General features: G+C 46.8%; 1 protein-coding gene across 1 annotated transcript; it reads left to right on the top strand.

Moving 5' to 3' along the window:
• Positions 1 to 317: 317 nt before the first annotated feature.
• On the top strand, positions 318 to 20,906 carry slc9a7 (solute carrier family 9 member 7). The gene is made up of 16 exons (XM_082524360.1): positions 318 to 748; positions 3,526 to 3,728; positions 3,802 to 3,879; positions 4,662 to 4,738; positions 4,816 to 4,928; positions 5,015 to 5,120; positions 5,247 to 5,388; positions 6,033 to 6,138; positions 7,060 to 7,148; positions 7,955 to 8,068; positions 8,645 to 8,756; positions 8,834 to 8,987; positions 14,906 to 14,969; positions 15,450 to 15,532; positions 16,300 to 16,405; positions 19,206 to 20,906. Exons 1-16 carry the CDS (start codon positions 517 to 519, stop codon positions 19,467 to 19,469), a joined length of 2,043 nt encoding a protein of 680 aa, XP_082380486.1. The 5' UTR covers positions 318 to 516; the 3' UTR covers positions 19,470 to 20,906.
• Positions 20,907 to 21,624: the final 718 nt, after the last annotated feature.

Raw genomic sequence — 21,624 nt, 5'->3', positions numbered from 1 at the left:
ACAATAGAGGCACAAAATAACGCCATACCAGTCAGAAGTTCTCACCTGAAAACAGTCATAACGAGCTATGTATCTAACTGGTAGTAAGGAAGGGACTGATGGAGGCTGCGGGTAGAGGTGGTGGGGGGAGGTGGACCTCGATGAGCAGTGTGAGAACCAAGCTCACGTCAAGGAGTGAAAATTTCAACTAACAGTGGAAATGTGATATTTGACTGCATACAGTTTTATCATGTTTATTGTGTTTACACCTGTTTCATAAACGGTGTTGGTGGCGGGTAGGATTAAAGAGGAGGAGAAAAAGTCGATCCTTGTATTTTCACGCTGGACACTGGAGGGTGGAGTAGGTGGTGCAGCTGCTTCCACTGCAGACACATCATGTGAGCAGCTTCCTCCTCTGCCTCAGCCCGCTTTCAGCTGCGCGGTCGTCACAGCGCAGGCGCAGTGACTCAGGCGCGTGGCTGAGAGACCTCCTCGGTGCTCGCCGCGCTCGTCAGAGGCTCAGCTGATGGCGCAGAGATGATGGCCGCATGGATCCTCCTGAGCTGTGCTTGGGCACAGGGCATGCGCGCGGAGGACTTCGCGATGGAGGAGCTGGCCACGGAGAAGGAGGCGGAGGAGAGCCACCGGCAGGACAGCTTTAACATGCTGACCTTCATCCTGCTGCTCACCCTCACCATCCTCACCATCTGGCTCTTCAAGCACCGGCGGGTCCGCTTCCTGCACGAGACCGGGCTGGCGATGATCTACGGTGAGCCTCGCCTTTACGCTTAACGGCACGCTCGCGCACGCCGACACCGCACTCTTTGCGTGAGACGTGAGACGCGGCCGTTATTTTTAAGACAGTGCAGAGCCGCCGACGCGCGTGCGCGTTTCACATCGAGCTGCCGGTTCGGTGTCAGCGCGCTCCTGTGCGCGCACCTCTCTGACTGAGCAGAGATCAGCCGAGCAGCTGCTTCAAGAGTCCAAGTGACACCAGCCGGCAGTCACATCACACTCATCACAGACACACACACACACACACACACACACACACACACACACCACTTATAACAACCCTGTTATAACCTTGCTGGCGGTAGAATACTGTGTGTGTGTGCGTGTGCGTGCGTGTGTCTGTTTGTGGGCTGATTCGGAGCCTCAGCCCAGCCTGGTTCTTCTGCTGAGGCTGCCCTGCCTCAGCAAACATGGAGAATGATGACATGAACAAAGATCATCAGATAATGTGCGAATGTCTCTGATCACCTGCAGTGATTAGTTAGAAGGCCTGCTGGTGTGACACATCTGCACGGTCCCAGTGATGGAGGCCGTCCGTCCAGCGTGTCACTCATTAACCACACATGTCCTCCGAAGAAGGCAGACTTTGATTTGTTTGGACCTAAAGCTCCAAGGCAAACATGGCTCTGGTGATTTTCCAAGTGTGGTGTCTGTGCTGCACAGGGTCAAAAACAGGAAACAGGCACTGCGCTCACAGCTGACGTTTGCTTCTTTAACACCGTTTCATGTTTCATTACTACTTATACATGCACACCTCATGTACTAATATCTGTCAGCCATACTCTGCAGTTAATTGAGTGACGTTTAACTTCCGGTTAGGCGAACAAGTTCACACAGGAACCTCAGACCATTTAAAGGGTGCTGGAGGAAGCAGGTGGCCCCCGATTTAAAGTTATTGTGGGCTGAACTGACGCTGTATTTACTGTAACCTCACAGGAGATGTGTTATTGGTCAGAAGATGTAATTAACATGGTCCAGAGGTGCAGTTCAGGGACTCTGGTTAGCTGAGGTGAAGCCGAGCAGACAGCTACAGTTAACTGTGTTGCCATCCACCTGTCAGAGAGACTTTTACACAAAAACACACCCTGAGTAGCCTTGATTATGTAATGTTATCCATTATTCTTCTACTCATTCTAAGGTCTGGTTAAGGACATCTTGTTCAGAATTTCTGACCTAGAGACTCATTCTAACCATTATCAGTGTGTGTAAGCATGCTGCAAAATATCTCTCTGCACTCAACATGCACCTGCAATATTTCAAATCCAGACAATAACGCGGAATGAAGCTCTCAGCCTTTAAAATACGGAGCGCCAACTCGTTTATGAGCACATTTGCATAGTGTATAAATAAAATGAATAAAACAGCTTTATTTAATGATTAACATAAAAAGTCAAACATTTTCAACACTAACAATGGTCAGAGAGGCCACGCCCCTAAAACACAAACTTGGGTTACCTACCTAGTTTATCAAGGTCAAGATGAACTTTATTATCTCCAAGGGGCGTTTGCTTTGTAGCCACCTGCATAAATAACACACATAACACATACACCCAAAACACAAACCACATAACACAATCTAAAAAATTAACAGTGGTAGGAACAAGTGAACCACGAGGCAAAGAACCTCCACCCTGAAGCCAGTGAGACAGTCGGTGTTCCAGTCTGCTGGTACTGATCCCCTATGGTTGGACAGAAGCTTAAAGAAGCCCTGAGTGCTTTAACATGAGCATCTATGGGAACTCCTCCACCCTCCAGCACTCCAACATAAGTACATAAATCTGAAAAACAGAGCCGATCCCAGATCACTTTACACTGCAGTGTATAAATAAAACTGAAGGGTTGTTGTGGAGTCCACCGGTTAAACCTGTGATAGTGTAAGAAATGCTGCTGCAGCTTCATGTTGTTGACGATGAGACGCAGCCTCAGACGTTTGTCCTGATTTTACTTCCTGCTGAAAATCCGGGAACAGAAAAAGTGAAACAGCAAGTGGTTTAATTCTATATGTGTGTGTATGTGTGTCTGTGTGTGTGACTGTGTGTGTGTGTGTGTGTGTGCGTGCGTCTGTGTGTTTTTGTGTGTGTGTCTGCATGTATTTGTGTGTGTGTCTGCAGGTGTGTGTGGGTGTCAGTGTGTGTCTACATGTGTGTGTTTGTGTGTCTGCATGTGTGTGTGTGTGTGTGTGTGTGTGTGTGTGTGCGTCTGTGTGTTTTTGTGTGTGTGTCTACATGTGTGTGTTTGTGTGTCTGCATGTGTGTGTGTGTGTGTGTGTGTGTGTGTGTGTGTGTGTGTGTGTGTGTGTGTTCTTCAACCTCCTAAGACCCAAACTCTTCCACGGCATGCATTTTTAATTTCTCTTTGATATTTGGTCATATTGGGGCCCGATGAATGTAAAAACAAAGAATTACCAGATTTTTTTTTTTTTTACCTTAATTTTGTTTTGAAGAAAAATAGGAACATATGAGGATATTCGTTTAAAATTTTGATAGAACAGTAGCAATATAATGTCCTTGTAAGTGGATATCAGGCTCTTGTGGAGCAAAGTTGAGTATTTTGGTCTAAATAACCCAAAATGTGATGTCCGCATATGTGGACGCCAGGTCCTAGGAGGTTAAAGTGGCCCCTTTGCTTCCTGGACATGTATCTATGAAAACAGACTGATGGAAAATCAGGTCCAGCAGTCTGTGACTGAGACCAGAAACAGAGACACGAGGTCCCCACTAACCTTTCGGTATTTCTGTTTGTTTCTCTCAGGTTTACTGGTTGGCGTGATTCTGCGTTATGGCATCCCAGCCAACAGCTATCACAACAAGACGCCAGCAAGCTGCTCGCTGAGGGAGGGACCCACCAGCACACTGCTGCTGAATGTCAGCGGGAAGTTCTTTGAGTACACGCTGAAAGGAGAGATCAACTCCCGCGAGATACACAACGTGGAGCAGAACGACATGCTGCGAAAGGTGAGGAAGGCAAGGAAGTACGCTGGCATCGCTCACATCCGCCTGGCAACTTCAAACTTTGTGTCTTTTCCAGGTGACCTTTGACCCCGAGGTCTTCTTCAACATTTTGCTGCCTCCCATCATTTTCCATGCGGGCTACAGTCTGAAGAAGGTAAGAGTCACCTGCTGTGTGTGGACGGGTGGGGCTGTGCGTGTGAGCAGAGGAACGGCGATGCTCTGACTGCTTCACCTGTCTCCATGTTTACATTTAAAGCATAGCAGGTGATGCTTTCACAGCAAGGTCACATCTAACCTGATAACATAACGCACTCATGAACGATATCAAGGTTACGCCAGAATAAATAGGCGGAGCCACACAGACATCCACCAGCAGCTCAGGTGCTCCAGTCTGACCAATAACACTCCAGGGTGGGTCGCTAGGAGGCAAGTCTGATGAAAAATATCAGCCAATGAAATTGGAGTGAACCTGGCCATCTTTCCTGATCACCTAACCGACTTTTCCAAAAATCTTTCATGGACCCAGAAGAACCTGCAGGTAAACACACCTGCCTTCATCTGTACTGTGGTGCTGCTTATGTGTGCTGTGCAGCTGAAGAGTATGTGAGCAGCATTTTGTGCTTTTCTTGTGAAATTGTTTTTCATGCTGGATCTGCTGATTCAGCAGGAAACAGGAAACAGGAAGTAAGAAGAGCATTTTTGTCTGGCGTTGCTGTTTGGTTGATGTGTGAGTAAGGAGGGTTGGATGCAAACAGAACTGAGCGCCGACCTGTACAGGCTCATGTCCTTTAGAAACCTGACTCAGCACTTAGAGAGCTGAGCGCGCTCCGTGCGGCAGCCAGCCGCAGAGGCCTCTGATTGGCTGCCTGGCTGGGTGAGTGTGAGGAAGAACCACATATCTTCTTCTCTTCTCTTTCTTCTTCTTGCTTCTTCCAGAGACACTTCTTCAGGAACCTGGGCTCCATCATCACCTACGCCTTCCTGGGCACCGCCGTCTCCTGTTTCGTCATTGGGTGAGTAAGAGCCAGGTGTGACATCACCTTCGGTTTGCTGCTGCGTGACTGACGTGTCATACCTGTTCCCTCCGCAGGAACCTGATGTACGGCGTGGTCAAGCTGATGCAGGCAGTGGGTCAGCTGACGGGGAAGTTTTACTACACTGACTGCCTTTTCTTTGGCGCCATCATCTCTGCCACGGACCCAGGCATGACCACGAGCACGGGAAGGAGGACGGCGTGCATGAGTGTGAACGCGAGCAAGGTTTTCAGTGTTTTCTTTGTGTCTCCGCAGTGACGGTGCTGGCCATCTTTAACGAGCTGCACGCTGACGGGGATCTGTACGCGCTGCTTTTCGGCGAGAGCGTCATGAACGACGCCGTAGCCATTGTGCTGTCCTCGTGAGTTCATGCCTCGCTTTTCCAGCTGTGGTTTCTAGTGACCACCTGTGGGGGCTGCAGGCAGTGCTCTGGCTCCCCCTGCTGGGAGATCACAAGTCACCTTTGACTCGTGTTTTTGTGTTTCAGGTCCATCGTGGCGTACCAGCCGGCCGGCGCCAACACGCACCAGTTTGATGCTTCGGCTTTTTTCAAGTCTGTGGGGGTTTTCATTGGCATTTTCAGCGGCTCCTTCGTGATGGGCGCGGCCACGGGAGTGGTCACCGCTCTCATATCCTTTCAGAGAAGTCAGCGCCCACCACACGACCCCCCTCACCCCCACCCTCCGCCCAAGTACAGCAGATATTCACATAAACCTGAAAAACACACGTGAACTCCTTTAAAAGCTGAACCCAGGTGAGCGTCCAGTCCTGGTCCCTGTATCCAGCTGTGATCTATCAGCAGTTTAATATCTGTGTAAACTTTCGGCCTCACATCAGCAGTTGGAACAGATGTGAGCTCAGGTGAGAGCAATTGAACAGTCCTTTTTCCAGCTGTGATTTTTCTGGGTCAGATTATTTTCTAATAGTCAGATTTTAGCTCCCTGAGTGGAGGTCGTGGTTGTGAGGTGGACAAACATCTGTATAATAATCTGTATTGTAATTGTATTGTAATAATTTTAATGTATAATAACACTGATCACACAAATTTAGGTCCTGAGAGAGAGGTCCTGAAGCAGGTTGTGAGGATGAGTGGGTGGGTTTTAAAGGTGGATGCTGAGAACCTTTGACGTAGAGGTAAAGACGTACGTGTCTTCAGTAAATATTGTAAGCTTACTATACAGGACAGATCATCTGACTGCGGGGGTGGAGCTACGTTCACATTTGCCAACTGGTGTCTCAGTCCTGTGTTTACGCTCTTTGACCGGAACCTTACGTCACCAAGTTCACCAAGCTGCACTGCTTCCCGCTGCTGGAGACGGCCCTCTTCTTCCTCATGTCCTGGAGCACCTTCCTCCTCGCCGAGGCTTGCGGCTTCACAGGTGAGCTGACCTGTCACAAACATCAGCCTTGCCATTTGACCATCACCGGGCGACTCGCTTCACATGCAGCACTTCGTCCTGTTCACAGATTTACACTGTTCCGTTCCGCCCCACGCTTATCATCAGAATACATCATAAAAGGTTATTCATAGAGCGCTTATACAGGAAACAGTCAGCTGTAAGGATGTGTTACAGGCACACTGTCAAATCAGATCCAAACAGCACCATCCACTGCTAACAAGCTAGGAAACGTCACCTGAAAATGTAGAAGAACATTTTACAAAAATCAAAACTGCTCCATTTATTTCCATCCAAGAAAAAAAGAAATCTGCATCAACACAATAGATATTCAGCTGTCATCCATTGACTGTCTGCGATGGCTGTGGGGGACACAACCTGCACAGGTGTGAGTGAGAATTTCTGCTTTATCCATGCTTTACGTTCACTGCACCTCAGAAAGATTACACACCTGCTTAAAGCATCCTCACAGATTTTGTGTTACGCCCCCCCACACACACACACACACAGATGTGGTCAGGAGTCAGAATGGATTCAGATATTCAAAATAATCTGATGGCTGAGGTGGGAGGACAGTGGTGCAGTGGTTAGCACTGTTGCCTCACAGCAAGAACGTTCTAGCTTGGACTCCACAGCCACTACTATGTGGGCGGGGCCTTTCTGTCTGCATGTTCTCTCCGGTTATGCCAACTTCCTGCCACAGTCCAAACATGCCATCAGTGGGGTTTTAACTGGTGATTCTAAATTGCCCACAGGTGTGAGTGTTTGTCTGTCTCAGGCTAGGCCAGGTGTCCCCCCTCCCCCCTCTGGGATAAGAGGAAGAGGATGGATGGCTGAAATTTGGCATTGTGTATTTCAGCTGGCTGTGTGTGTGTGTATGTGTGTGTGTACGTTGTCCTGCAGGCGTTGTGGCCGTGCTGTTTTGTGGCATCACGCAGGCTCACTACACCTACAACAACCTCTCTGAAGAGTCCACAAAGCGCACCAAGCAGGTATGTGAACATGTGACCCCACCCCCGCGCATGCCCCCCCAGCCATCTGGCGCCTGGGCCAGATGGTGCCTGCCCGATGAGCCGGCTGTGACCTTAATTTCCCCCCCTGACTGCTCAGTTCCATGTGGGGGGGTTGGTCTGAGGGACAGGATGAGATTAGCAGGAACACAGTTTGGATCTGTACATGGCACTGCCATTGAAAAAGGGGCGGTGTCACGGAGCAGCAGGAAGTTTACTGCCTCTCAGACAGAGTCATTTTAGGGAACAAACGGCGCACACGCCACTGGATCCCTCCCAGGAGGCCTGGTTCAATATACATTTCTGTTTTTAACCTTTAAACTTGAACACAGTTTTTATTCTGTGTTTGTCTGCGTCAGCTGACTAAAGCTGGAATCACGTCCTTTATATTTTTATTTTCTCACACTTAGTTTGGATAGAGGACAGTATAGTTCCGTTTTTATTGTTATTTTACTTAAATAAAGTTTTATCACACCAGTAATAACCCTGAAGTGGGCGACAAGATAAAATTCATACACAGAAGTGATAAACTGTTAAATCGTCTCACTAACACTACAAATGTAATATTAGAAGTTTCTTCAGATAAGCAGCTGAACTGAGATTAACTAAACATTTCTCAGTTGGTCTCCAGTTACTGCAAAGAGTGGATCATTATAGCAATTCATCATTAAATGCAACATTATCTGTTCTGCTAACCTAAAGGCATGATGGGGCTCATCCTGTTTACTGTGTAACCACATTCACATATTTTATGATTCTAAATGATGATGAATATTTTTAAACTGCAGCTTTTTGAGGTTCTTCATTTCCTGGCTGAGAACTTCATCTTCTCCTACATGGGCTTGGCTCTATTCACCTTCCAGAATCACATTTTCAGCCCCGTCTTCATCATTGGAGCCTTCGTATCCTTTCTGAGCTTCTCTCATTGTCAGAGTAGTACCTGCAGCGCTGAGAAAGCTACCTGCTGCACCCTCATTTCCTCTTTTTTCACATATTGGTCACGCTTGTGTGTTTCAGATCATCCAACTAATGTTAATATTAGACAAAGACAACTGGGGCAGTTTTTAAAAGATGATTTCAATTTTCAAGGGAAAAAGGGTTATGTAAACCTACCTGCCTCTGTAATCCTTTCCAGACTGATAGAGGTCAGTGACTTTGTTTCTCAGCTGTTTCTTTACATCTTTTAGCCTGCTTCACTTTGTCAGACAACTTCTATTTTGTGATTCAGCAGCTTTGACAGTGATCAGGCCTGGGTGTGGCAGTGACACTGAACAGATCTCAGATCTTTGTCTAGTATTAAAGTTTATTTGATCATCTGAAACATGTACGTGAAACACTAAGAAACCAGGCAGGGCAGTAGATGGAGCTCAGTACGCTCTAGTCTGATTTGTCCCTTTTGATATTTTTGTGTGTGACCTCACATATACCACAAACATCCTTTCTTTCCAGCATTAAAACTTCTTAACCCGGGCCGTCAGATTGCCATTTTCATCGGAAGAGCTCTGAATATCTACCCGCTCTCCTTTCTTCTCAACCTCGGTCGAAGGCACAAGATCAAAGGAAACTTCCAGCACATGATGATGTTTGCAGGTATGAGGAGCGCTTCCTGTCTCTGTAGTTCTAGCTCATCGTGTCGGGCTGGGTGGTTTCAGGATCTCTTTCTGCAGGTTTGCGTGGGGCGATGGCGTTCGCCTTGGCCATACGCGACACAGCTACGTACGCCCGTCAGATGATGTTCACCACTACGCTGCTCATCGTCTTCTTCACCGTGTGGGTGTTTGGAGGTGGAACCACACCCATGCTGTCCTGGCTGCATATCAGGTTAGAAAATCAAAGTGCTGCACTGCCTTCACGCCTGTGAATAATAACAGAAAATTTTAAATATTCGAAGAAAAGAAAAGGCATGACCTGACCTGCTGAGGTCACCTGAAGCAAGGTGTGAGTGGTGGTTGAAACACCTGGGAAGAATCTCAGAGTGGACTGTGACAGTCGGTGTCATAGGCCACCACTTTTGGTCAATGATGACCATTTACAGTGGACATAGATGGGCTCTTTACTCCTCTTTCAGACCATCTGTGTCCTCTGTCCAAAAACATTGATGTCTTCGGCGAGTGGCCTTTGACCTTTGCAGTGCAGATGTGCAGCTGAGTGTTGTGTTGTGCCATGTGTTTGTGGAGTGGCTGTTTGGTTTCTCCTCCCTGCACTGCAGACACTTTATAGGATTACTGTGGCTCAGCCCATTGTAACACTCTGTAACTGTGTGTGTGTGAGAGAGGATGAAGTGTGTCTCTTTTCTATATGCCTAAGTTTTGTTGTTTAGCAGTGTGTTTCATTCTGTATTTTTGTTTATTTTATTTCTAAGATAAATCTGCAAAATTTCAGAGACGAGAACTAAAATCTAGGACTGTGTGTGAATTTTATACACAGGTAGAATATCTGCACATTTAATCAGGTTTTCCAAGTTTAAGGAACCATGATGTTTCCAAGTCTTTGTATGCAGTGGTGAACATCATGGCACTGATGTACATTACTGAGACCTCCGTAATTAAATTGTTGCAAATTTGACTCTATTCACACTTTTTAAATTGTGTTTTTAATGCAAGTTGTAATTAGTTGTTAGTTAGATAAGTTTTCTATTATTATACCTAAATTGTATTATTATACCGCTTCTGCATCCTATGACTACATCCTTAATGTGGTTTGTAAACATGTGAATGTGGGTGTAAAAGAGGAAATTATTAATCTGGACGTTTTTAGTGGGAGAAACTAGGCCACTGAATGAACAATAGAGTCATGCAGGCCTGAAGAAGTCACCTGGTTGATGATGAAACGTTTCTCACACTGAAAACATCCAGATGAACAGAATCGACCTGGGATTTCCTTACCTGGATGATTGAGCATGCATCAAGAAAAATTATTCATCAAGGTATTAATATTCACGTTGAAGTACTGACTGTTTGTCAGAGGTCTTAAGAGGGCTGCACAGTAGACACCGCAGCGTCCAGGAGATGGAGCCAGAGCTACTCTGCTGCTTTCCCTCCACCTCCTGCTGCTCCTCTGAAGAAGCTCAGCTTCAGGATGCGTGTGTGTGTTTACAGTTTTTCTTAATTATAATAATTTTGAAAACTGAGTGGATCCCAGTTTCTTTAGGCAGGTCAAAGCAATCAAGAAAAACTGTAACATGTGTGCTGTGTGTGTGTATTTGTGTGTACCAAAGTTTAGGTAGCTTTATGAGGCCCAAAAGTTGGAATGCCACTATACTTGTGGGGAGCAACAGCCCTTATGGGGACATTTTGAAGGCATTTTTGAGACTCAAAATGTGGTTTTAGTGACTGGGTTACAGTTAGATTATGGTTAGGTTTAGGGTTAGGCGTTTATTGTGATGGGTGGGGTTAGGGTAAGCAGCTATGGAAAGCATAATATCAGTTAGATGGCCCCACAAAGATATGAAAACACAACTGTGTGTGTGTGTATTTAATATGTGTGCTGTGTCTTAGGGCGGAGCAGGAAGTATTATGTTGGAGGTTTAGAGCACTGCCAGATTCTGCCCCTTTCACCCTGTGAACTCGTTGCTATGGTGACAGTAACCGGCCGTGCTGCTCTGTGCTCTCAGCATCCTTCTCTGCAGTGATGTGTGTGTAAATTTATGTTTTGCCTCTTGGTGGTGGGGTTAAAAACAAGCCTCAGACGGTGTTCCTCCCTCTGTGCAGATCATTAACAGTGGCACGGTGAGACCTGATGCAGTGTTGGTCCTGACGGTCTGGAAGCAGGCAGCCTATCACCGAGCGGCATGACTAATCTGTGACCACAGTGGGACAGTCAGGGTGCTGGTTTCAGCTTTTAGGAGAATGAGCATTTAAAGTCATGAAGCTGCTGCTCTGTGTTTGATGCTGAAAGTCAAGGTAAAGTTGTCAGGTGGAGAGAGGTGGAGTTTTCAATACGAAATTAGATGTTATTGGGCGAACACAAGCTGAGGATCAGAGAGAAAAACAGGAGCACAAGGAGCGGATGTGAGGCCTTTACATCACAGACTGTTAGCTTTAGGAGGAAACTTCAGGCTTAGCTTGTATTTTCAGGTTTATGAAGTCAGTCTTTGAGTAAAACATAGGGCAGCAGCTGTTCTGGTCTGATGTAGGATTAAGCAGTCCTGGCTGCTGTTGTTGCTTTCATGATGCTCCAGATGTTCTTGGCTGGTCAAAGCTCTGCAGAGCAGGTGGGCCTGTCCAGCGGCTGGACTCTTCTCCTCTGAAGCCGTACTGCTGGAATGGATGCAGTCTACAGTTTAGCATCATCCCGGTCAAACACAGCAGCCTTCCTGAAAAAAGCATTTGTATGGAGCAGATGTTGCTCTAACACCTGTTTGTACCTTTGAGCACTGATGGAGCCTTTCCAGATGTGCCAGCTGTCAGCTCCATAGGCAGTGATGTCTTACAGTTCCGCTTCAGCTGGGTTTGTAAAATTCAGACACAGGTGGAAACAAGCAGCGAATCAGGAAGCAGGAAGTCAATCCATAGCAGGCAGGGAACAAAGACAAAGGCACTAGCACGCAGACGAGAGACGCCAACATTAGAAATATGAGGAATAATATAAAAGCCCAGAAATACTTTACAACAAACTGAGCAAAACATTTAAAACTGAGACACAGAAATGTTGTAATAAAGCTCAGTCTCAACGGTTAACACCGTTGTCTCTCAGGCTGGGAGTTTCCAGTTTCCTGTTTAAATAAAGGTTTTTGGGGTGACCGTGGCTCAGGGGGTTGGGAAGTGTATCTGTACCCGGAAGGTCGCCGGTTCGATCCCCGAGCTCTCTGTCCTGGTCGTTGTGTCCTCGGGCAAGACACTTCACCCTACCGCCTACTGGTGTTGGCCAGAGGGGCCGATGGCGCGATATGGCAGCCTCGCTTCTGTCAGTCTGCCCCAGGGCAGCTGTGGCTACAACTGTAGCTGCCTCCACCAGTGTGTGAATGTGAGAGTGAATGAATAAGGGGCGATCGTGGCTTAAGGGGCGATCGTGGCTCAAGAGTTGGGAGTTCGCCTTGTAATCGGAAGGTTGCCGGTTCGAGCCCCGGCTTGGACAGTCTCGGTCGTTGTGTCCTTGGGCAAGACACTTCACCCGTTGCCTACTGGTGGTGGTCAGAGGGCCCGGTGGCGCCAGTGTCCGGCAGCCTCGCCTCTGTCAGTGCGCCCCAGGGTGGCTGTGGCTACATTGTAGCTTGCCATCACCAGTGTGTGAATGTGTGTGTGAATGGGTGGATGACAGGTTGTGTAAAGCGCTTTGGGGTCCTTAGGGACTAGAAAGCGCTATACAAATACAGGCCATTTACCATTTACCATGAATAGTGGCATTGTAAAGCGCTTTGGGTGCCTTGAAAAGCGCTATATAAATCCAATCCATTATTATTATTATTATTATTATTAAAGTGTGACTGCATCCAAACGTGCTCTGTGAGTGAACAAGTGACACAGAGACAGCTTATTTAAACGTGCTCTGTGCTGGAGCTTCAGGCTCCAAACCAAACCAAAATGCCGAAACATGTTGAAACTGATGCTGAAAGAAGAGGAAGTGGAAGTGAAAATAGAAACCATCAAAAACACGCTGACTGGCGTGTGAAAGCAGCTGCTGGAAGAAACGTCAGCATCTGGAAGAAGAACTTTCGGAGTCGGAAGTTGGAGCTTTCACTTCTCTGTAGCACCAGTTGGCAGGCTAGGCTGTAATAATCCTCTGAGAGCTGCGAGTGGCTTGCTTAGTCACAATTAAAATAAAATGCTGGCAAAGCAGAAATGTTCCCTGTGATCGCAGCTGAAGCTTCTGTATGGTATGGAGACCACACTGAAACGATAATGATGATTATTTTCAGGGATCAGATTTACACATTAATGTGTATGTAGCTGAGTGCAGCGTGCGCTGTGAATGCCCTGAATCTGCCTGTGTGGGTGTGAAGGCCGAGTTGTGTCGGGTGCAGGCTGACATCACGGATGACCGTGCTGCTGCGAGGTGACAGCGCTCGCCCTGAGATCAGAGCAGATGTGGATCTGTAGTTTCATGATTGTCTAATGGATGTTTGTCCCAGAGTTGGGGGCGTGACTGTCTGCGTTCCCGCAGTAATGATGTGATGAGTTCAAAGGTCAGTGCAGTCTGTGAGCACCCCAGCAGAGATAATTTGTGAATATGAAACTCGCTCCTTACAGGTATGACAGTAATGATCACAGCAATGCAGGAAGTAGGCGGAGTCTGCAGATGCTGGGACAGTGAGTGGCATTGTGTAAGTGTGGTTACGTCAAAGGAGACTCTTTCTCGCGCTCTTCACTTCTGTTTTTCGTCAACTACAGGGAAGAGAAATAGAATTATCCCCCAGAGACCGGCCTGCTTTCACTTCTGATCACAGGCGCTATGAATAACAGCTAAACAGAAAAAGAAGTATTAATTCATTTTAATAAAAAGTTAAATATTAGAGGTAGCTTGTAAATGCGTATTTACCAGAGGTCCTGTGTGATTTCACAGTGTTTTATGGAATATTACACACAATATAGTCTGAGCGCAGCAGGAAAGCAGCCTGTCACTGAAGGACCTACCCAGTGATGTCACTGTGTCGTGGAATTGTGAACTAAAACCCAGAGGAATCTGTGGACCATCAGTGATGTGATAAAAAGCAGCGTGAGCTATAAAGCACCTGTTACACTGCAAAACAGATCAAAACCCGAGGTCAAGAACACATTACCGTCCTTTGATTGGCCGGTCAGCCTTTTTATTTATTTTCTTCAGGGGAAGCTTATTGGTTCCGAGTGAGAGTGTAGTACTGTAGTCCACTACATTAAAAGGGCGCTGTTTCACTCAGTGATATGAGCGTTAGTGTTTTTCCATCCCACACAAACATTTTTAACCCTCAGAGCTAATTTATCGTCATATGAAAGATGGGAGAGATGTTTAAAAAGGGAATATCGTTACAGTAACAACACAAATAACATCCTAAAATGTTCATGGGGCGAATGGAGCCGCTGCTCAGGTGATTTCAGGTGTTTGAACAGGAGGACCTGGGCCAACCCAGCGCCTACTGCAGAGAGGACATCTCTCAGCTGGGAGAGGTTTAATGTTTCATCTGAAATGATGACTCTTTTTTTCTAAAAGTTTTATTGAATCTGTTTTAACCTTCTGTATCACTGCTTGGTATGGTAATATGTCTTTGAATAAAAAGGCCGGACTTAGTAACCTGGTTAAAGTGGCTGGTCGGATTTCAGAGAGATCTCAGGTCCAGCTTGTGGACTTCTATAACAGGCAGGTGTTGAGGAAGGCAACCTCTGTCATGTTGTGTTCAGATCACCCTCTCTTTAATGATTTTCAACTGCTTCCATCAGGTCGTTGGTATAAAGTGCCTGCAGTAAAGACAAACAGACATAAATTGTCTTTTGTACCTAGCGCTATTATCATGGTTATTAACACTAAACCATAAGGGTTGTTGCCATTGCACACTGCACTTTTTTTGAAGATAAAATTTAGGTCGTTACCGCTGGGCTTATTTTTGTGGGTATGTGTTGTGATTGTATGGACATACTACAAATCAATTTCCCATTGGGGACAATAAAGTTACCATTGAACCAAGCTGGATATGCAGCAAAAGGATGGATGGATATAGACAGATAATTACGCAGCACCCAGTTTGAGAAATTTAGTCATTTATTAACCGCACAGAAAAACAGCATTGTGATGATTGTTAACTATCTCTTTGTCCTTTTCTGTTTCAGAGTCGATGTTGATCCAGACCAAGACCTGCAGCCGTCTGCAGACAGCTTCCAGGTCCTGCAGGGGGTGAGCACCACTCACACATGCTTCTGTGCAGTTATTAGAGTTATTGGTTATCAGTGAGAGTTTTCCTTCCAAACCCATGAGTTTATTCACGCCTCACAATGAACTACGAATAATTATTTTCATATATAAGTGACTATGACGTAAAACCTCAGACCTTTGGAACCAGAAACATCACCAAGTATACACAGATTTTTTTTTTTAAATTGATTGATTAATAAAAATGTAATATTTTTGCTGGTTCACTGATGTGAGAAAATATTTTTACATGTGTCAGTTGTCATGGAGTCTGAGTCTGTCTCTGCAGAGATTACCAATAAGTATGATTATTCATGATATTTAACTCACATTCTGTTTGTATTTTTTTTTTAAAAAGCCCGCTCATTCAGCCTGGCTGAGTGAATTAAAAGGTGAAGCATTTTATCTTGATAGGCTGTTCTTCCCGTGAGTATAAAGCTGTGTTATCTGTGTGTGTTTGTCCAGGACGGGCCTCAGGCTGAAGGACAAAGTAAAACCAAGCAGGAGAGCGCATGGCTCTTCAGACTGTGGTACACGTTCGATCACAAGTATCCTTTCAGAGCTCTGTGGTCTCATCCAGGATGGTTCTGTCCTGTGTCCAAAGAATCGCCTCGGTTAACAAGCCCATAAAATATGTTCCCCTGCTTGCTAACAGGCTGCAGTAAAGGTGTTTAGCTCCTCGTGCACTTGGTCCCTCCCTGCTTCTCCCCTCTGCTGAGCGACGGTTTCCCCGGTGACTGACTGTGTTTTCCAGTTAACCCCCGCAGTGGCTTTGTCTATGAGACAAATGGGCAGCCTGCCCCTCCCTGCAGCGTCCACAGCGGCCTTTTCCCAGAGTGTGACAAAAGTGACAAAAACCTAAAAGTTTTATGTTCAACTGGTTTAAACCTGTTAGTCACTGGAGATTACCCTAACCTTAAACTATCAGGTTTATACATTTTTTTATTGGAGTCAGGGTCATCACAGCTGACACAGGTGTTAGAGCTTAACACTCGCTGTTAGGGTTAAAAGCCCCATTACTTCAGTTTTAAGATCTCCTTTAAGTGTAGTAAAGGTGCCTCACAGTGTGGACTAGCATAAATACCTAAGAGAATTCATTCAGAGATGAAAAATATCATTGATGAGCTAAAGTCGCCATAACCACTGATACATCCTAGTTTTCTCCAACATATGGACAGAAGTATTGATAAGCAGAATGGTTGGATGAATGGGTGGATGGATGAATAGGTGGATGGATGGATTGACAGGTGGGTGGATCATTACCATTTAAAGTGTTTAAGACTCAGTCAGCTGCTTGTCCTTAATAAACCTTCAGTTACCTGAAGCCCATTCTGACCCACAGTGGCCCGCCTCTCACCTCCACCCTACCCAGCTACTGCGGGCCGCTGGCGAGCTGTCTGACCACCCCCCGGGCGTACGAGGTGAGTGTCCACGTGCACACTAAGACAGCAAACTCACAGTGAGCAGTGAGTCTGTATGAAGTGTAGAACACCTCTGAGGGTGATGCAGAGAGCCTTCTAACATAAAAAACTGAAGGAAAACTTGATTTCATAACCAAGATCAAGCTCAAGTTCAGTGGTGGGCATGCCAGTTCTGGCGTTCTATGGCAAATGTCCGTCAGGTCCACGGTGCCGTGCAGTGAGTGCACTAGAAGGCACCGTGAACCTGACTGACATATGCCACCCCCATGAAGCTTGTGTTTGATTGGTTCATCAGAGACGTGGTGTGACCAGCTGGAGGTCTTTTTGTAGCTATTCCAGTGCTCGCCCTCTTCCTCCGTGTACAGAGGAGCAGATACTGGTCTATTGATGGGTTAAGGCCTTCTACGGCCCTGTCCAGCTCTCCTCCATGTTCTTGAGACTGTGCTGGGAGAAGCTGCAAACCTGCTGGCAGTGGCACGTATTAATGTGCCACGCTGGAGGAGTTGAATGACCTCTGCAGCCTGTGTAGGGTCCAGGTGTTACCTCATGCTACGAGCAGTTACACTGACCCTAGCCAAATGCAAGACTAGTGAAAAACAGTCATAAAAGACGGGGAGGGGGAATTGAAAACCATTCCTGGTTTGGGGTTGTTGCCCCTCTATTGCACCCCCCTCTGATATATCCAGGAATTTAACTGACTTGATGCTGCACTCTGATTAAAAAGCACTCCCTTAATTTGTTAAGTGTATTAAAAGAATTCTACAAATAAATAATTATAAATAAATAATAATAATAAAGTACATGACGATGCCACCATTATTTTCATCTGTTCACGGACCATTCTAGCATCTCTGTCGCTTCTTTTTATTTACAGTTTGAGTATCTGCCTTTTTTTTGGTTGAGTCAGCACATTTCCCAAAAACAAACCGCAAAACGATCAGCAGACATATATACCCCCCAGCTCACACTGTTATATTCACTACACAGTAACTTACACTGTGAATATTTCTGGACTACATTTATTTATTAAACTGATTCAGTGTTTTTAGCCCTGAAGATAACAGATCTCTGCTGGATTCATGAAGTTGAAATGCTGGAAAAATCATCTAGACTTGTTCAAAAACCCACTATTTTGTTCTTCCAGGACCTTTCAGGACCTGTAACTCTGTAAATATTTACAGCATGATATTACAGAAAAATCAGCTGATTGTGGTGTTGTGTGTGTTCGTTTCAGCGCAGAAAAACTTCTTTAGGAGATGTTTTTCCACAGGAAGTGATTTCCGAGCCGTTCTGGGACACAGTGAGTGGTTAGGAGTCATTTTCTCTCGTTCTTTGTGCTCAGTGGGGAGCCGGCTCCTCAAGAAGGCTTCCTGTGAATACTGAAGCTCTCAGAGCCTGCCAGCCAGCACACAAAGAGCCGAGGCCTTCAGCGGCAGAGTAACTGGACGGTGGAAGAGCCTTTTGGCATTCAGCGAGCACAAAGGGCCTTTTCAGCTCCGCCTCAATGATGAGCACTGTAATGAAAGATATTTCAGCCACACAAGCAACCATTGAAGGCGCGGTCACACTTGGATGGACTCTGGCAAACTCCTCTTTTCATTTTCTGAGAGATTCCTGCTCAAAGAGGAGTTCAGCCCTCAGAGCTGGCTCGCATTCAGAGATCTGAACTGTAATTTGACTGTTTCTCGTTTCATTTATTTATCTGAATGTGCCTCCTATCCCGAGTCTGCTCACAGAAACGCTTCCCCTCCCAGTTTGTTGCTGCTGTTTGCCAGCGAGCGGCTGGCTGCCAGGCTCATGTAATCAGGCCCATCCAGGACTCTGTGTGGGCACAGGAGATTAAATAAAGCTCCCCGTCTGCTTTCTCCTCCGCTTATAAATTTTATAAAACACAGAGGGGAACGAAACACGTGAAATGCGATCGCTCAAAATGTAATTCAGAACAGCAGATGTCTCACGGTCTGTAAAGGAGCTAAATGCAGTGAAAGCATCAATGCGCCGCTAACCCTAACCCTCCTGACGAACACTTTCATTTCAAAAGTGGCTCACAAATACGTAGTTCACATATTGCTCGTGTTCACAGAGGAAGTCAACAGGAAGTGCGGTGGCTTAGTTTCACAACTAAAAAGATAAAGCTTTGCTCGGTTCGCCATGATTGCTGCTGCAGAGAAAGTGTTATGTAATTCTCTTGGATCCCTCTGTGAGAGTAATCCCCGCACTGACCCCCCGAGTTAACTCATCCCGTCCTCCCTGGGGGACCCCTGGCCAAATATTGATCCGCCAATCAGTTCAGACCCGGACTCGAGCGCCGTGCAGCGTGTGATTTGGAGCTTTAGATGCTCACAGGAAGCTGACCCAAATGTTTCAGCGATATCACTGAGCTCATTGATGTTTCACAGAGAAATCCTGTTTTCACGACTCTGTGTGCGTCTCAGACCTTTGAAAATTCATATCACTGAAGTACCTGAAAACTGTCACAAAGACGAATTACCAACAAAATTCACTCAAATAAAAACATACGTGTAGTTTCAGTTCTCCGGCCTGGAAAGTCTGAGAAGCAGGGGCAGATGTGTGATTTCTCTCCGATTAGAGGCAGCTCAGAGAAGCAGGGCGACAGTTGGAGGTTAATCCAGCCTAAATCTGCCCCTCCCCCGTGTAGATCCACTGTGTCCTCTGTGAGCCCTTGCACTCATGTCAGCGTGCTCGTGTGGTCATGCGTGTTTTTGCCACATGCGTCCCACATCTGTTCTCGTGTGGTCCCATTCTTCCCCTTCATGTTCTGCTTTGGCTTTGTTTTCAGAACCATGAGCAGCTGAGAGACCCGGACTCTGACCTGATCCGTGGCGACGCAGACTTGACCTTCACTTTCGGGGACACCGCCATCACCGCCAACGGGGCGTCTGGCAGTGGAGCGGACACTGCCGGGGGGTCGGGCTGGAGCGCGAATGGGAAAAGGAGCGGCAGCACATCAGAGGAGGCGCTGGAGCGTGAGCTGGACTCCCGCGAGCAGGAGCTGCTGAGCCGAGGGACGCGCCTCGTCTTCCCCATCGAGGACCATATCTGACCCCACCCGTCCCCGCCACCCGCACCCACCCCCCAACCACCTCATCCTCAGCTTTCTCCACATCCAGGAGGGCGGTCCTGCAGAGTGACTCTGAACTTCCTTTGGGATCACAACACCTCAGCTGGACAAAGTCTCTCTGACTCATTCTGTCATGTGACCCTGTCATGTAGACGGGCATCGCTGCACTCGCCTATGTCTGAATACTCCTCTTCCTCCTTGCTCCACACAGTGTCCGGGTGTCTGCTCTGGACGAATACGCAGTTAAAGAACTTTGTATTTCATTATGTCTCCAAAGGAAATGCTGATTTTTCAAAACAGACATGCAGTGTGCAGTTGGACTGCGGAGCTTCAACTTTTGGACGAGGATCAGAAGCAGCGCAGCAGCTGAGAAATGCTTTCACTGATGATACGCATGCAAAGATGGATGATTCTCCCAACATCCAGCAGGCTCTCGGTGACCTCTGGATGGATCCCCAGTGAGCAGGAGGTGTTGAGAGGCTTTACTGACTGCAAAGAGCGGGCACCTCCCATCGTAACTGCTCCTTAATGCTGCAGAGCTCCCTCCTCTATGTTCTCCTCCCTCTCTTTCCCCATGCACGTTTGGCAAAGCTGACTCATCCTCGGCAGTCAGCCGAAGAGAGCGGGCGGAGCTCGGTCACTCAGGCTTGTGCACAGAGATGATTTTAGAAGCAGATCTCACAGAGCGACCCTCTGCAGGCTCAAACGTGACCCCGGCGAGCAGCACACACCTGCGTCAGCTGTGTGTGCAGGTAAACAGGCGTGTGTGCGTCTGCTATGTAGCCTCCATACTCACTCGAAACACACGGTTCACTTATTATTTTTCCCTCTGGACTCATTGTCAGGAGTGACATCACACTTTTGTTTTAGAAACGTGCTGCTGTGCATAATTTCTATAAAGTTCACTCTGTGTGTTTGTGTATGTGTGTGTCTGAGCAGAGAATCAGATGGCCCCGCTGTGGTTGCTGCGCTGGTGTGTGCATGCGCAGGAGCAGGTGTGAAAAGCACGGCTCCCAGCTTAGCACGAGGCTTTCAGATGCACAGCAGGAAACGAGTGTGCTTCTGTAAGCCGAGCTCTGCAGGGAGGGTCACTGACGCTGGTGTGAGACTGTGTAGGTGAGCTCATGGGGGAGCCATGTTCCCTCTGTCATGTGAAAGGTAGCGCACTAAACTGTGAGCGTGCTGCTCTGCACGAGTCCTAAAGGCAGTTGGCATGTTCGGCGCACTCTCTGCGAGGACGTGGGAAGCAAGCAAGACCGTCTCTGACCTTCCCGTGTCGGCAGGAGTACGTGAGAAATGTGATGCGTAGCCTAACTGTCAATGTATGCAACTGTTGTGTTTAGTAGCAGCTCTGCAGCCCGTCTGCATCCACTGTGGTCTGCATGTCAGCATGTCAATAAAATCTCAAGTTCTCACCCAGTGCTGCCGCATTTTGTGGTGTTTACAAATCCACTCGCACTCCGTGTTTGTGGCTGTGTGTGTGTCAGCAGATTGGGAGGCAGGAGATTGGTGTATTTTTGAACACGCAGATATTTTCAGGCATTCAAAATAAAAATTCAGTCAGGGAAATGAAAAAGGTGTAAACACTATCTGATATGTGATGTTATTAAAACACAGCTGACCTGTTTTCACGATGCTCTCAAAAAAAAAAAAAAAAAGAAAAAAAAAGATTCACTTCCTTTGAGATCAAAGTGTAAAGTCTGATGACCTGTCCAGTTTATGAGTTGAATATTTCACGAGATTATATTGAGTCCTGTTGTATTATTAACCCGAGTGCATCAGAGTGATGCAGCTTATTCTGAGTTGCGGTAATCAAGCAGGACGTTCATGTTGGAACACCCACATATCACACAGACCGCCTGCACTTATGTTGTAATCGTGGCAGTAAAATAACAAAATAATTTGAATCTTTCAGGATTGATTTGGATCTTCTCAGTAATGTGAAGCTCACGTGCTAACAGAGCTAATCCCTTCTCTCCGGCTTCAGTACCTTGTGCTACTGTGATACACCGAATATTCCCGTCCTTATATGCTCATTTCATGCTTCTGTTTGTGATGGGCATTCAATCAGGAAGCCCTCAAACTGGGAGGAGCTAAATGAGCTTGCTTCAGAGAGTGACCTGAGGCCTGGTATCAG

This window comes from Aulonocara stuartgranti (genome assembly GCF_965226115.1).
Source record: "Aulonocara stuartgranti genome assembly, chromosome: 23".
Lineage (NCBI taxonomy): Eukaryota > Metazoa > Chordata > Actinopteri > Cichliformes > Cichlidae > Aulonocara > Aulonocara stuartgranti.
This window is presented reverse-complemented; position numbering and strand designations above follow the sequence as displayed.

Coding starts and splice junctions, on each gene's coding strand:
- slc9a7 (XM_082524360.1), top strand. CDS start 517: ATGATGGCCGCATGGATCCTCCTGAGCTGTGCTTGGGCACAGGGCATG. Junction 3,729..3,801: donor AGAACGACATGCTGCGAAAG/GTGAGGAAGGCA, acceptor TGTCTTTTCCAG/GTGACCTTTGACCCCGAGGT. Junction 4,929..5,014: donor CATCTCTGCCACGGACCCAG/GCATGACCACGA, acceptor GTGTCTCCGCAG/TGACGGTGCTGGCCATCTTT.